This window comes from Carlito syrichta, unplaced genomic scaffold (assembly GCF_000164805.1).
Source record: "Carlito syrichta isolate Samal-C Ts95f unplaced genomic scaffold, Tarsius_syrichta-2.0.1 Scaffold305248, whole genome shotgun sequence".
Lineage (NCBI taxonomy): Eukaryota > Metazoa > Chordata > Mammalia > Primates > Tarsiidae > Carlito > Carlito syrichta.
The window spans coordinates 155,523-171,673 of NW_007249344.1; the positions used below are offsets into that span (position 1 = coordinate 155,523).

Genomic DNA, 16,151 nt, shown 5'->3' on the forward strand with positions numbered 1-16,151 from the left:
CATGCCTGTAATTCCGGCTACTCGGAAGGCTGAGGCAGAAGGATCGCTGAGCCCAGCAGGTTGAGGCTGTGGTGGCCAGGAGTGGCCACTGCACTCCAGTCTCGGCGACAGAGTAAGACTCCAACTCAAAAAAATAAAAAAATAAATAAAAATAAAAATAAAAAAGAATAGGTGGCGTGCGTATGTTCCTGCAATGCTAAGTGCAGGAATATATGCAGAATATATGAACATATAGACCTGCTCATCCAGTTTTAAGAGAGAAAGATAAGTGCTAAGAGGCTAACCGGAAAAATGACCCAGCAGCTATCTTACCAGAATAATACCTTTACTGCCATTTAGTGTGTAGGTTCTGTGATAAACATGTACAGTCTACAGAGCCTGAAGAACTGGCACTTATAGACTATTTTATATGGAAGCAAATTAAAGGACTACAGCTGGTCTATTTCCATTGTAAACACAGCTTGGCTTTCATAATTCAAAAGCTGAGTGCAGTGGCTTACACCTGTAATCCTAGCACATTGGGAGGCGGAGGCAAGAGGATTGCTTGCGTCCAGGCATTCGAGACCAGCCTGGGCAATTTGGCAAGACCTTGTCTCTACAATAAATAAAAAAATTAGCCAGGCATGGTGGCACATGCCTATAGTTCCAACTACTTGGAAGGCTGAGGTGGAAGGATCACCAGAGACCAGTAGGTTGTTCCATTTCTTCCACATCAGCAAAATGTTTCCCTTGGAGGATTTTTGTTGTTGTTGTTGGGGAAACAAAAAAATCGGGTGAATAAGGAGAGTGGGGCACTGGAGTCATGCTGTTTTTGGTCAAAAACTGCTGAATGCTTGGTGTGGTATGGGCCGGTTGTTCATGTAAATCGCCCATCATGAAATGGGCAAATGCGCTGAAAAAATCTCCACAGAAATTTTCACTGAAGCTGAGCACAGCCTCTCACAACAATGCTAGCTGGTACACTGATGCCAATGGGTTTCTAGAACACTTATCTAGCAGGGGAAGCCTGTACTACAAGGGGCCCACCCTCCAAAAGATAATTCTGGTTTTCTTGGGGTCCCCTCATTAACCTGGTCCAAGGATCAGTTATGAGGTTTTACCAACATATTCCTTCCCATCCTGTTCTTTTCATGTTCACATCAGACCCTAACTCTAGAGCCTGCCGGAGCTTTCATTTGGGCCTAACCAGAACCACAAGGCCCAAACTCTTTTACTTAATTAAATTAATTAATTAATTAATTAACTTATTTATTTATTTTTGAGTCAGAGTCTCACTCGGTCGCCCAGACTGGAGTGCAGTGGCCGCTCCCGGCCACCGCAGCCTCGACCTGCTGGGCTCCGGCGATCCTTCCGCCTCAGCCTTCCGAGTAGCCGGAATTACAGGCATGCGCTACCACGCCCGGCTGATTTTTTTGATTTATTGTAGAGATGAGGTCTCGCTGCCCAGGCGGGTCTCGAACCCGCAGGCTCAGGCAATCCACTCACCTCAGCCTCCCAAAGGCGTGGGATTACAGGCTGAGCCACCGAGCCCGGCTTATTTTATTTATTTATTTATTTTGAGTTGGAGTCTCACTGTCGCCCAGGCTGGAGTGCAGTGGCATGCTCATGATCACAGCAGCCTTGACCTGCTGGGCTCAGGCAATCCTTCCGCCTCAGTCTTCCAAGTAGCTGGAACTACAGGCGTGTGCTACCATGTCTGGCTAATTTTTTTTTTTAAAGTATCGTAGAGATGAGGTCTTGCCAAGTTGCCCAGGCTGGTCTCGAACCCTTGGGCTCAGGCAATCCTCTCACTTCTGCCTCCCAAAGTGCTGGGATTACAGGCTTGAGCCACTGAACCCGGCCTAAGCTCTTTCAATAAGAGCCCCTCATTCATGCTAACTTGGAGTCACTAACTGGCTGGATTCCAAAAGCTTTGGAATGAAGTGGTCAGAGTTCGGAATTCCTTTCCTGTAACACTGGTTCATTTATCAAATCCTTACTGAGCAAGCTCTGTGTGGGAAATGCTAGGGCTGTTGCAGTGAACACAAACCACAGCCCTACTCAAGAAACAACATGGCATGATAGGCTTTCTAACTGGCCCTTAATAAGCATTCTCTTATTCTATGATGTGGTGGTGATACTGACAGGCCTGGTGTTAATTGGGAGCAGAAGAGAAGTGATGGTGTTAAAACAGGTTATATATTATGGCATCCTCCTATCCTTTTAGGAGCTCAAGTCAGGATATGAAGAAACCCCAAGGTAGCCCCTGCCCCTCTAAGGCCAAGTCCCAAACTATTTTTCTTCTCTCTCATCCAAATTTCCAAATCCTCAGTACTGATTTCTTCAACTCACCTTGAATCGATTTCATGTACTTGGCAAAAGAGAACCAGCAACGACCCAAAGGGATCACCCAGGCTCTGATCTAACTAGGTTAGAATCCCTCAGGGCTGCTACACAGTTATGCAGGTTGTGGACAGTACAAAGACACCTGGCCAAGGAGTGATGGGTGCAGAAACTCAGTGAGTGGAGTGAACACTTACCTAGCTAAGCGTTCTGTGCAGAGCTGCAACTACAGGAGGAAGGAGCACCTTTTCCTAATTTGTACAAAGGTGTTATATGACAGAGGGGTGGCAGGGGCCCTGCCCATATGCTTCTGTAGAATTCCACCATTTTTTCTCTTCCCAGTACTTATCAATCTACTCAAAACTTATTAAACAGTCTTCCCTAGAAGTGAGCAGACTCCATGAGGGCAGAGATCTTATCTGACCTCCTGTGGTGTCACTAGCCCTTCTCTTAAAGTGACAGGCTCAGAGTTGACACCCAATAAGCATCTATTGTATGACTAAGAAATAGCTGAGAAAGAAAAAAAAGGAGGGAGGAAATGCCTAGGATTTGCCTGGGGAGCAGAGCGTAGCCATGCACTCAGGGAGCCGCCTGGGGTAGCACTTACACTTGCAGTACTGATGTCAGCCCCCAAGATTGCTACTATTTATCCCAGCTTCATTCTCCGCCTCTGAACCCACAGGGTCTCAGAAAACTCAAAGTGACAGTAACAAGATGACCCAGGGGGAATTGCTCAGAAGGTGGGGCAGTCATCTGTGTCCTTGGCCGCTTTATTTTTTAAATTTTTTATTTTTTTTGAATTGGAGTCTCACTCTGTCGTCCAGACTAGAGTGCAGTGGTTGCTCCCGGCCATTGCAGCCTCGACCTGCAGGGCTCTGGAGATCCTTTCGCCTCAGCCTTCCAAGTAGCTAGAACTACAGGTGTGCGCTACCACGCCCGGCTAATTTTTTGATTTATTGTAGAGATGAGGTCTTGCCAAGTTGCCCAGGTGGGTCTCGAACCCGCGGGCTCAGGCAATCCACTCACCTTGGCCTCCCAAAGCGCTGGGATTACCGGGATCCTGGCCCTTGGCCGCTTTAAAGCCTGGGACTGCTTAAGGAGGAACCAAATATCCAGAGCTATGATCTGACAAAGAAACTGTGGCATTGAAAAATTGCCTCTGATTTATTTGACACGTATTTGGGGCAAGTACTCACTAGGCATTTTGTTCTTACTACCATCTTGTTAGGAGGCTTACGATACTCCCATTTCATTTTACAGATGAGGAAACTGAGATTAGAGAATGCAATATGACCAATGTCCCAGGGCTAGTGAGTGAAGGCCTGGGATTGTATGTGAAGATTCAGTTACGTGCAGTTACACAATTAATGAATAGATTTGAGTGAAGAAGAATTTCAGAAAACAAGGGCTGTCCAGGAGAAGTAGGCATGGTTGCTATTTTAGTTTTGAAGGTTGAGGTCCACAGAGGTGCTCTCAGGAACCTCCCACCCACATCAGCCAGAGAAACAGGCTGTCATAAGGAAGAATGAGGAGGAACTCCTGCAACAGCTGACCTCCAGGTGGGCCCCTGGAGCCAGGTGTTAGGCTGAATCTCTGTTCTAGCATAGAGTACTTTAGTATCAGAGTTTTGAGAACATCTAGATTTGTGGGGGGAGGGGAGTATTTTCTGCCTCAACTGTACTCTTCATGTAACCAGCTCCAACAGGGCTTCTAATAACCTGGATGCTAATGGCAAGAGCTGACACCAGACAGGAGGGGAGGCCCATAACTCTCCTTCTACTTTAAATACCAACTTTTCATTCCAAATACATGCAAACGAAGGAAAAAAATACTTGTTTCTTTCAGGGAGTATGATGGAAGGTCTGATCTTCATGTTGGAATAACTAACACAAATGGTAAGTGCATTTTTTATACTTTTTAAAAAATTTAAAGCCGGGCTCGGTGGCTCAGCCTGTAATCCCACGCCTTTGGGAGGCTGAGGTGAATGGATTGCCTGAGCCCGTGGGTTCGAGACCCGCCTGGGCAGTGAGACCTCATCTCTACAATAAATCAAAAAATCAGCCGGGCGTGGTAGCACGTGCCTGTAATTCCGGCTACTCGGAAGGCTGAGGCGGAAGGATCGCTGGAGCCCGGCAGGTCGAGGCTGCGGTGGCCGGGAGCGGCCACTGCACTCCAGACTGGGCGACCGAGTGAGACTCCAACTCAAAAAAAAAAAAAAAAAAATTTAACAAAACCCCTGCAATACCCTTTTAGAGGAGAACAGTAATTCTAGAGATGTGATCATAGTGCTGACAAAGATACCAAACTCTGTGCAATTTTCAGAGGTTCATTCTGAGCCAAATGTGAGTGACCTGGGCCTGCGGCACAGTCCCAAGAGGTCCTGAAGACATGTGCGCAAAATGGTTGAATTAAAGCTTGGTTTTACACATTTTTAGGGAGACAAAGGTTACAAGCAAAACAAAGTACATGTGAGGTTTACACTGATTGGGCCTGAAAAGGAGGGACATCTCTCGAGGAGGGGTGGAGGCAGGAGGAGCTTACAGGTCACAGGTGAATTCAAAGATTATCTGACTGGCAACTGGTAGAGTTAAACTCTGCCCAAAGAAATTGAAATCAGTAAAAGAAATACTTGAGTTAAGATAAGGGAGTTATGGAAATCATGGTTCTTAATTTGTAGTAATGGCTCTAAGCAGCATGCTTCAGAGACAATAAGTGATAAATGTCGTTTTTCTTTTTAGTCAGTCTCACTCTGTCACTCCAGTTGGAGTGCAGTTGCATGCTCACAGCCACCACAGCCTCAACCTGCTGGGCTCAGGCGATCCTTCCACCTCATTCTCCCAAGTAGCTGGGACTATAGGCATGTGCCACCATGCCCGGTTAATTTTTTTTTTTTTTTGAGTTGGAGTCTCACTCTGTCACCCCGACTGGAGTGCAGTGGCCGCTTCCTGGCCACCACAGCCTCGACCTGCTGGGCTCCGGCGATCCTTCTGCCTCAGCCTTCTGAGTAGCTAGAACTACAGGCGCGCGCTACCACGCCCGGCTAATTTTTTTGATTTATTGTAGAGATGAGGTCTCTCCAAGTTGCCCAGGTGGGTCTTGAACCCGCGGGCTCAGGCACTCCACTCACCTTAGCCTCCCAAAGGTGCGGGATTACAGGCTGAGCCACCGAGCCCGGCTATACATTTTTGATTTAATATAGAGACAAGGGCTCACCATGTTGCCCAGGCTAGTCTCGAACCCCTGGGCTCAGGCAATCTTCTCGCCTCTGCCTCCCAAAGTGCTGGGATCACAGGCATGAGTTGAATGCTTTTAAGCCTTTCCTTTGATGGGGGCAGGTCTTAAGGTGATTGGGTGGTGGTCTGCTTCACATCATCACAATGGGGACAGCTAAGCACAAGTACTGACACTACCATGATGGACAGCAGGCAGATGGTGGGTTAGTCAAGATTGTTACCACGTTCTTGGGTCTATCTGTGTCATGGAGGTCACCAAGGGCTGATTAGTTTAACTTGTTTCTCATGCAAATACTTGGAATGGTTGTAAAGCAATTATCAGTAGCTACCTCTGAGAAACCCTCTGTACTTGGCTAGTGATTAGTGGGTAAATTAAAGTGAACTGCTAGAAAAACATGGCAAAGCTAAGCAATGTTAAAATGGCTGCTCATTGGCTATATTGACTCCCTCTTGGTTCTTTCAGGTCTTTTTTTATGGCTTTTACCCTCTGGCTTGATATTATTAGTAATTTTATAGAGGCAGTTTCATCCTCATGGCCTGGAGTTTAGTTTTTCAGGCTTTCCTTGACCAGAGGGAGTTCGTTCAGTTGGTTGGAGGGCTTGAGATTTTATTTTTGGTTTACAATGGCAACATTTAATTAGTGATTCCATCATTCACTGGGTTCTCTTGCTGCACCATGGAGGTGGGCACTGCTATCCCCCAAAATGAGAAATACTTGACTTTATGGCAGATTATTGCTACTAACAATATTAATATTTGAAAGCTCCTTAATGTTTTCTTAGCCAGGAGCCTCACAAACCTGAAAATTTTTTGTTGGATTTTTTTTTTTTAGGAGAGAAAGAGAGAGTTGTCCAGAGAGACTGAATTATCAAAGGCCTTATATCTTGTGTTCAAATCAGACTTTGTACACAAGCCCTCTGATTCCCCAATCCTATACTCAGTCTAGTACCACTAGCTTGTGAAAGAAAACAGGATCTTGACCAGGCTCGGTGGCTCAGCCTGTAATCCTAGCACTTTGGGAGGCTGAGGCAAGTGGATTGCCTGAGCCCATGGGTTCAAGACCAGCTCGGGCAACTTGGCATGACCTCGTCTCTACAATAATTCAAAAATTTGCTGGGTGTGGTAGTGCACACCTGTAGTTCTGCCTACTTGGAAGGCTGAGGTGGAAGGATCGCTAGAGCCCAGCAGGTTGACTCTGGGGTGGCCATGAGTGTGCCACTGCATTCCAGCCTGGGCGACAAGAGTGAGACTCCAACTCAAAAAAAAAGAAAAAGAGAGAGAGAGAAAAAAAAGAAAACAGGATCTTAGGACTTCAAACTCAATGCCAGGGGAAAGGTTAGTTGAGCTGGAGAATTGAGTCACACACCCACAAAACTTTCCTCCTTTTGTTCCCAGAGGGATGGTTGCCTCAGTGGAGGGCTACATACCTCATGTGTCCCATCTGTCGTCACCCCCCCAAGCTGCTCACAAAATTCCTAGCGGGCCCTGAAGTCTTCCAGAACACCTATCACCCCCCACCTTGGATAAGCCATGAAGCAGAGTTATGCAGGATCTTTGTCCACTCTGTGTTTATCTTATGTGAAATGTAGCCCTACCTATTTTGAGAGGAACACATTTCACTGTGTAAAATGTAAATTCACCGAGCACTATTCAAAGCCTTCAGTAGAATGTGCTCTTCTGCCTAACTTCCACCCACTTCTTTGCCTCCTTCCCCTCCTGCCTGCTCTTTCCCTTTTAAATACTGAACTCACCAAAACCCACGGAAAAAAGCTCTGATTACAGACACCACTGTGGTTTGTGTTTCTTTTTCCCAGACATGTCCTAAACCTTGGCAAAATAAACCTCAAAATAATTATGATGCCTCAGTCATTTGCGCACGGGTGTTCAGGGGCTTGGCAGGAACTTCAGGAATAAAATGGGGCTATAGTACCTTAGGATGTCGTGGGGCCTGCAGTCGTTTGCTTTAAAAAAAAAGAGCAGATTTGTAGGGCACCATCGCTCACGCCTATAATCCCAGCACTTTGGGAAGTCGTGGTAGGGGGGTCATATAAGACTAGGAGTTCTAGACCAGCCTAGCAGCACTCAGCAAGACCCCATCTCTATGAAAAATACAAAAATTAACCAGGTGTGTGAAAGATGGTACCTATAGAAACCTGGAAGAAACCTTATCTTAGTTTAGTCTTTTTGCCACAGCATAACCATTAGAAAGCATTCCATTCAGACAATCTACTGCAGGGCAAGCAGCAGCCTATCCCATCCCTCCTCAGCAAATCTCCACCGGATGCAAGACCAGGACAGCCCAACCTTTCAATTCATGGTTTAGTATAATAATCTCTAGTAAACTTTTAGGTTCCTTGTCAAGGCTGAAGATCAAAGATCACCCTTTGGCTGGCCAAAGAAATAAAAGTGACAATACCACCACCTTTGGTCAAGGAATTTGTGAATTGCAAATGTCTAATAAGTTTCTTGCAGGAAAAAACCCCTCCAGACCCAAACTCCCCAAGTTAACCTAATCAGCCCTTTGTGACCCAGGTGACACAGATAAACCCCACCATGGCAACAAACATGTGACTAGCCCACCCATCTGCCTACTGTCTATCACCTGATGACATCAGTACCTGTGCTTGCCTGCCCCTTTGTGATGACATGAGCAGACCACCACCCAATCACCTTAATGATCTTCCCCCATCAAGGGGATTGGTTAAAAGGACCCAACCACAAGCAGCCAGCGGCCATTGCCTTGGTAGACTCTGGCGTGGCCATGTGCTCTTTGAGCTATGGTTGTTGCCACGCTTCCTGGCTTTGGCTCCCTCCCCCACCCTGGGGAGGTGAATCTTCTCTCTCCCCCTTCTCTTTCTCTAATTTACTTTCAAATAAACTTTTCTTTCTTAACCTTTTTGTGTGTTGCAATTCTTTGCATTACTCGGATCTCTGGGTTACTGGTGCTGCGCCTCCCCTTGCCTCTCCATCCACCCTCACCCTCTCCATACCCTAACAGTGTGGACTACAGTGCCTGTAGTCCTAGCTACTTGGGAGGATCCCTTGAGCCCAGAAAGTCAAGCCTGAAGTGAGCTAGGATTGCCTGCTACATTCCTAGCCTGGGGGTCAGAGCCAGCTCCTGTCTCTTTAAAAAAAAAAAAATTAAAAACAAATCTTTTTTTTTTTTGAGTCAGAGTCTCACTCTGTCGCCCAGGCTGGAGTGCAGTGACATGCTCACAACCACCCCAACGTCGACCTGCTGGGCTCAGGCGATCCTTCCACCTCAGCCTTCCAAGTAGCCAGAACTACAGGCGCGTGCTACCACACCTGGCTTACTTTTTGATTTATTGTAGAGACCAGGTCTCCCCAAGTTGCCCAGGCTGGTCTCGGACCCCTGGACTCAGGCAATCCTCACACCTTGGCCTCCCAAAGTGCTGGGATTACAGGCTTGAGCCACCGCGCCTGGCACAAAAATAGTTCTTTTGGCTAGATTTAGCTCTGAGGGTAGAGTTTGCAGCTTTCAGAGACCAGAAGCTTTCTTGTCTGCAGGAAAAGGGCCTGGATGGAGCCACATGTAGGAAGTTGTGGCCTGGGAATGGTGAGCCAGGTGACACTCCTATCGCTTCACAGGTGAAGTCTGATCAAAGCCTTTCTTTATCCTCTGGAGGCAAGAGAAACTAACACTTTGACCAGAAACTCAGGACTGACCTTTGAACTCAGATTCACCCAAATGAACTGTCAAATTTACCACTAATCTTTAAGGGTGGAAGTCTATTGCTGATTCAAGGAAACAAGATTGACCACTTTGTAAATAAATATTTGGGAGATGGTTATCCTGGCATCTATTATTGTCTCCACTTCCTGGGGGCAACTTTATGGCCAAACCTCAAGTAGAGTAAGATCGTAGGTCCCTGAAAGAAATGCTTTGCTGATACCTGGGGAGGCTACATAAACTCCTCCCTGACTGCAGACAAGGCTGTACCTAAATCTCTTTAGAGGGATGGAAGGAGATTCTAGAATGCTCACCAGCCCATTGTTTGTTGTTCTCTGGCAGTAATAGGAGAGCCCACCTGGATTTTATTAGGTAAAGTTACCAAAGGGGCTGCTGTTATTTTCTGATGCCCCATTTTTGCAGAGGTGCGTTCTCCCTTAAGCCTCTGTGTGGCTTTGGTTTGGTTTGCAGGAGTTGTGTATAATTACAATGCACATGGCGTCCAGCGAGACAAAACTGGGTGGGAGCAGAGCATCAGCATCCTGTTACTGCAGCCCAACATGTACGGACTGATGGACCAGTGGGACAAGTACCTGGAAGACTTCTCCAGCTTGGGGACCTGGCTGCCTCACAGGTATGTGGCTGCAAAGACCACCCCCTCGCAGATTCCTGTGTGGTCTCGCATCACAGAGGACTCAGCTGCACTTAGTTGTATGCTGGACCCATGCTGAGATATTAGCACTTGTAACAGAATTTAAACGGGGTAAACTTTAGACTTTCTGCCAATGTGGGTCGGCACACGTTTATAGAACAAATCAGCATTTTGAGAGGCAAAAGAACTAGATAGATCCTATACTTATCCAGGTATTTTAGCTATGTGACTAGGGTATTTTTCGCATATACGGCAAAACTCACAATATGATAGTCTCTTAAAATAGGGTTTTGTTTTGTTTTTTTAAAAACCGATGTCCAGAATGTAAAAATATTTCCAAGCTCCTTTTATTAAATAGCAATTTTGGAATTTCTCAATTCCTCACTCTCTCAATATTTTAGGAGATGTATATCATACTTGCGTATTTAAATTGTTTTTTGAGCTTTGCAGGGCTGGGTGCCATAGTGCACACCTGTGATCCTAGCTACTCGGAGTCTGAGGCGGGGGCGTCACTTGACCCCAGGAGCTCTAGACCAGTCTGGGCAACACAGTGAGACCCTGTCTCTTTAGAAATATATAAACAAACAAACAAAAAATCATTTTGAGCTTTCCCTTGAAATAAGTATATTTATTTATTTGAGTCAGAGTCTCACTCTGTTGCCCAGGGTGGATTGCAGTGGCACAATCACAGCTACCGCAGCCTCAACCCACTAGGATCCAGCGATCCTTCCACCTCAGCCTTCTAAGTAGCTGGAACTACAGGCGCATACCACCATGCCTGGCTAATTTTTTGATTTATTGTCGAGATTAGGTCTTGCCATGTTGCCCAGGCTGGTCTCAAACTCCTGGGCTCAGGCAGTCCTCTCATTCGGCCTCTCAAAGTGCTAGGATTACAAGCGTGAGCTACTGTGCCGGCTTGAAATAAGCTTAGACACTATGGGATATAATGAAACTTAGCTATGAGATACGTGGTCCCGAGGACAAGGCTGGCATCCAAGTACCTCACGCTTTACCGGGCGATACAAGAGCATGGCTTCTATGTGAGTGACCACCCTGGCCAAGAGCCATGCCTCGCTCCAGGCAGTGGCCTGTGCTGACAGCTGTGAGAGCAGGGGCTGAATTCCTAAACGCATTTAACTGTGGTTAATAAAGACGTGTGGCTTTCCTTGAGCATATTTCAGCTTACTATAGCACAGTAACTTATACAACTAATAAAAATTGCCCTGGGTTTTAAAAATCTTACATCTAAAATTTAGAATTCCATTTAAATTAAATTCCCCAAATTGGCAGTTCATTGCAACTAAGTCGCTACCACTCTGAATATCTGGGTGAGTCCCCTATCTTTTTTTTTTCTTTTTTGAGTCAGAGTCTCACTCTCTCACCCAGGCTGGAGTGCAATGGCATGCTCACGGGCACTGCAGCCTCCACCTGCTGGGCTCAGGCGATCTTTCTGCCTCAGCCTTCCAAGTAGAACTACAGACACGTGCCACCATGCTTGGCTAATTTTTTGATTTATTGTAGAGATGAGGTCTCGCCAAGTTGCCCAGGTTGGTTTCAAACCCATGGGCTCAGGCAATCCTCTCACCTCCGCCTCCCAAGGTGCTGGGATTACAGGTATGAGCTACCACACCCTGTCAAATGGAAACACCCTATCTTCATATTTGTGATTTTTCTTTAAGTAAGTTTCTGAAAGTGTTTTTTTTGTTTTTTGAGTTGGAGTTTCACTCTGATGTCCAGGTTGGAGTGCAACAAGGTTGGAGTGCAGTACTAGGCTCTGGCCACCCCAGTGTTGACCTGCTGGGCTCCGGTGATCCTTCCGCCTCAGCCTTCCAAATAGCTGGAACTACAGGAGCGTGATACTATGCCTGGCTAATTTTTTTTTTTTTTTTTTTTTGAGTTGGAGTCTCACTCTGTCGCCCAAAGTAGAGTGCAGTGGCCATTCCCGGTCACCACATCCTCAACCTGCTGGGCTCCGGTGTTCCTTCCGCCTCAGCCTTCTAGGTAGCTGGAACTACAGGCGCGTGCTACCACGCCCAGCTAATTTTTTGATTTATTGTAGAGATGAGGTCTCGCCAAGTTGCCCAGGCGGGTCTCGAACCCGTGGGCTCAGGCAATCCACTCACCTCAGCCTCTCAAAGCGCGATTACAGGTTGAGCCACTGAGCCCGGCTTAATTTTTTTTTTTTTAATTGTAGAGATGAAGGCTTGCCAAGTTGCCCAGGTTGGTCTCAAACCTGCAGGCTCAGGCAGTCCACTTGCTCCGCCTCCCAAAGTGCTGGGATTACAGGCTGAGCCACCAAGTTCGGCGAATCCCCTACCCTTAAGCAGCAAGTAGAAATGGCCCAAGTTGCCAGTCATCCCCAAAATTGCACCTTTGGAATCTTCATAAGCACTTGGTCCAGCACACATGGGGCCTAGCTGGCTGAGGTACCCATTTAGGAAAGTCATTTCCGCCGCTTCCCAGCCTGTTCCTGAGCAGTCTTCCAAGCTCAGTCTTTTCTTCCCAATGCCCCTATTCTGTAAGGTATGAAGAAGACCACCACAACTGCTACAGTTACACCCTCATGTTCATTAACTGCATTCTGACCACAGAAGGCAAAGAGCCACTGGACAAGAGTGAGTTCACTGAGAGATACGTGGTCCCGAGGACAAGGCTGGCATCCAAGTACCTCACGCTTTACCGGGCGATACAAGAGCATGGCTTCTATGTGAGTGACCACCCTGGCCAAGAGCCATGCCTCGCTCCAGGCAGTGGCCTGTGCTGACAGCTGTGAGAGCAGGGGCTGAATTCCTAAACGCATTTAACTGTGGTTAATAAAGACGTGTGGCTTTCCTTGAGCATATTTCAGCTTACTATAGCACAGTAACTTATACAACTAATAAAAATTGCCCTGGGTTTTAAAAATTATATACAACTAAATTATTTACACAGCAGCTAGGTTTTAAAACTGAGAATCTGTTACAGCATAAAGTAGCAGCACCTTTTATTCACAGAGCAATGAAAACTACTCCTATAAGTTAATTTGAGCTGAACAAATTCACCTTCTGATGTGAATCCTGAAAGCAGGAATTTGAAGACAGGAATGTGAGAGACAAGCTATGAAATGAGTACCTTCCCCTAACTGTTTTTATTTTTACAGTACATAGTAACATTTCTGATAGTTAACAATAGGAAAACCAAACAAAAACAAACCCCCCTTCAGACTGTAAGTCAGAAAATGGCCACTCCTTCTGAATGAGCTCTTCAGAGTCTCTATGCGCAATCTGGACTGGCAACTACTCAAATCAGTAAATACCAGTCTGTTTCCTTTTCACTCTGCCTGACCTGACACATGGTAATTAGGGAGTTCGGTTTGCCGCTACAAAGCATTTTCTCTGCCTAGAAGAGTTCAGAAGGGACACCAAGGGCTGTCGTCTTTCACTAAATGCCTTCCTGGAGAAGAAAGGGGGAAACTGGGATGAGTTAACTATAGAGAAATGAGGTGATTCTGAACAAGTTTGCTACAATCTGTATGCCTAGATAATCCAACTTCAAAAGCCAGCGTGCAGAATATTTTTCTTTCAGAACTCACTTTGATTTTGGCACCAAGTGATGTTTAATTTCCAAAAATCAAACCAATCTTCAGGGAAACATTAATTGCCCTGTGTTAAAATAACTTCATGAGAAGCCATTACATCAGGTTCCTACTTAATCTAAATGACACAAGCTTAGCCAATCAAAAATGGCCAAATGAGCATCAGTTATATAATCAGACACTTTCCACAGGGATCATCCAAATAAGACAAATGCTCAAACTTCAACCAGCCAAGTAATTTCTTTACTGTGTTTCCTCATTCCTCCTGTAAAAGCCTTCCCTTCAAACTCTTCCACTTTGGGTTTGGCACTACCTGATTCATGAGTCACCATTTGTTCAAATAAACTTGAACTCTTTGCACTTGGAGACATCTCACGCATCACCTCTCAGCAACTTGACTGCACTTTTTAACGAAATGGTGAAAAACATATCACTTTATATCAAATAGTATAGTGTTGGAACCAATTATTTTATTGTAATGGTATTTGGCTTGTAATGGAATTTTGGATACTGAGGAACTTATTTATGACAAAAACTCAACATTTTATCTATTTTCCTAACGTGTGTTAGGTAATGGGTGAAACAGTCATCAACATGCGTTGCAGATTCCTTGATACATGTTGTACAATAGAAATTTGATGTCTTCTACCTGGTGTTTTTCTATTGGAGCAAACAATGCAGCCTCATTCTCTTCCTCCCACATTCATATGTAATTTATTATCCAGTCTGTTGTTTGAAGAAGATGTGGAAGGACGCACTTGGGATTCCTAAAAACCACATCTCAACTGATCGATCATGCCTCAGTATATATTCCATCTCTTTGCTTATTTGTGCATCTGAATGGAAAACTTCAAGGAAACATATATTTTTTTTAATTTTATGTATTTATTTATTTGAGTTGGCGTCTCACTCTGTCGCCCAGACTGGAGTGCAGTGGCCGCTTCCGGCCACCGCAGCCTCGACCTGCTGGGCTCCGGCAATCCTTCCGCCTCAGCCTTCCAAGTAGCCGGAATGACAGGCGCGCGCTACCACGCCCAGCTAATTTTTTGATTTATTGTAGAGATGAGGTCTTGCCCGCCCAGGCGGGTCACGAACCCGCGGGCTCAGGAAATCCACTCACCTCAGCCTCCCAAAGGCACGGGATTACAGGCTGAGCCACCAAGCCCAGCTATTTTATTTTTTGAGTTAGAGTCTCAATCTGTCACCCAGGCTAGAGTGCAGTGACATGCTCATGGTCACTGTAGCCTCAACCTGCTGAGCTCAGGATATCCTTCCACCTCAGCCTTCCAAGTAGCTGGAACTTTAGGTGTGTGCCACCATGCCCGGCTAATTTCTGATTTATTGTAGAGATGAGGTCTCACCAAGTTGCCCAGGATGGGGTCTTGAACCCATGGGCTCAGGCAATCTTCTCACCTTGGCCTCCCAAAGTGCTGGGATTATAGGCGTGAGCCACCACACCTGGCCTGGAAACATATTTTTGAAAAATTTGTGCTTGCATAAATTTGTCCTGTATAATCATCAGCAATTTATGTCCCCTGAGAGGGGACATCCTAGTGGTTTGCTAGATTTGTGATGTTCCCTTCAAGGGGACATCTGACTGCAAAGGGTTAAAATTTTAGTGCAGGAATCCCAGTACTTTGGGAGCTACTTGAGCTTTAGAATTTGAGACTAGCTTCAACCTGCTGAGCTCAGGACTACAATCTGTATGCCTAGATAATCAAACCTCAAAAGCCAGCGTGCAGAATATTTTTCTTTCAGAACTCACTTTGTTTTTGGCACCAAAAAAATCCTGTCTCTAAAAAATAAAATTTTAGTGTGCCTTATCTCTTAACACTAGCAATAAAGAGATTCAGAAAACTTGCAGGAGATCCTTAAAGTTTGTTTCCAAAGGGGTGTGTGGTCCATGTTTTAAAGCACGAGCAACTTCAGTGGGAAAAACATGCATGGTATATCAATAGTTGCATTTATAAGTTAGATACTTTTAATTAATTAGTTATTTTGAGTCTCACTCTGTTGCCCAGGCTGGAGTGCAGTGGCATGCTCATGGCCACCACAGCCTTGACCAGGTGGGCTCAAGCCATCCTTCTGCCTCAGCCTTCCAAGTAGCTGCAACTATAGGTACATGTCACCACGCCCAGCCAATTTTTTGATTTATTGTGGAGATGAGGTCTCATCAAGTTGCCCAGGCTGGTCTCGAACCCGTGGGCTCAGGCAGTCCTCTCACCTCAGCCTCCCAAAGTGCTGGGATTATAGGCATTAGCTACCACACCCGACCCAGATACTTTTCTTTAAAGAAATAAAAACAGTCTACCAGAATATGATACATTTTAAACAGTTTTATCCACTACTATGTGGTGTTCAAGAAATCATAAAGACCTCTGTGGATAAAGACAAAAATAATTCCAGTTTAGGCCGGGCGCGGTGGCTCACGCCTATAATTCCAGCACTTTGAGAGGCCAAGGTGAGAGGATTGCCTGAGCCCATGGATTCGAGACCAGCCTGGGCAACTTGGTGAGACCCCATCTCTACAAAAAATAAAAAAATTAGCCGGGCATGGTAGCATATGTCTGTAGTTCTGGCTACTTGGAAGGCTGAGGTGGAAGGATCATCTGAGCCCAGTAGGTCGAGGCTGCGGTGGCCAGAAGCATGCCACTGCCCTCCAGTCTGGGTGACCTACTG

At 45.8% G+C, this 16,151-nt stretch overlaps 1 protein-coding gene across 1 annotated transcript in view; it reads left to right on the forward strand.

The window, feature by feature from the left end:
• MKRN2OS (MKRN2 opposite strand) overlaps positions 1 to 12,662 on the forward strand; it is a 13,298-nt gene extending 636 nt beyond the window's left edge. Inside the window, exons 2-4 of the mRNA XM_008061426.1 lie at positions 4,168 to 4,217; positions 9,718 to 9,880; positions 12,422 to 12,662. Coding sequence (XP_008059617.1) covers positions 4,168 to 4,217; positions 9,718 to 9,880; positions 12,422 to 12,662 — 454 coding nt within the window. The remainder of the gene's footprint in view (positions 1 to 4,167; positions 4,218 to 9,717; positions 9,881 to 12,421) is intronic.
• The last annotated feature ends 3,489 nt before the right edge of the window (positions 12,663 to 16,151 follow it).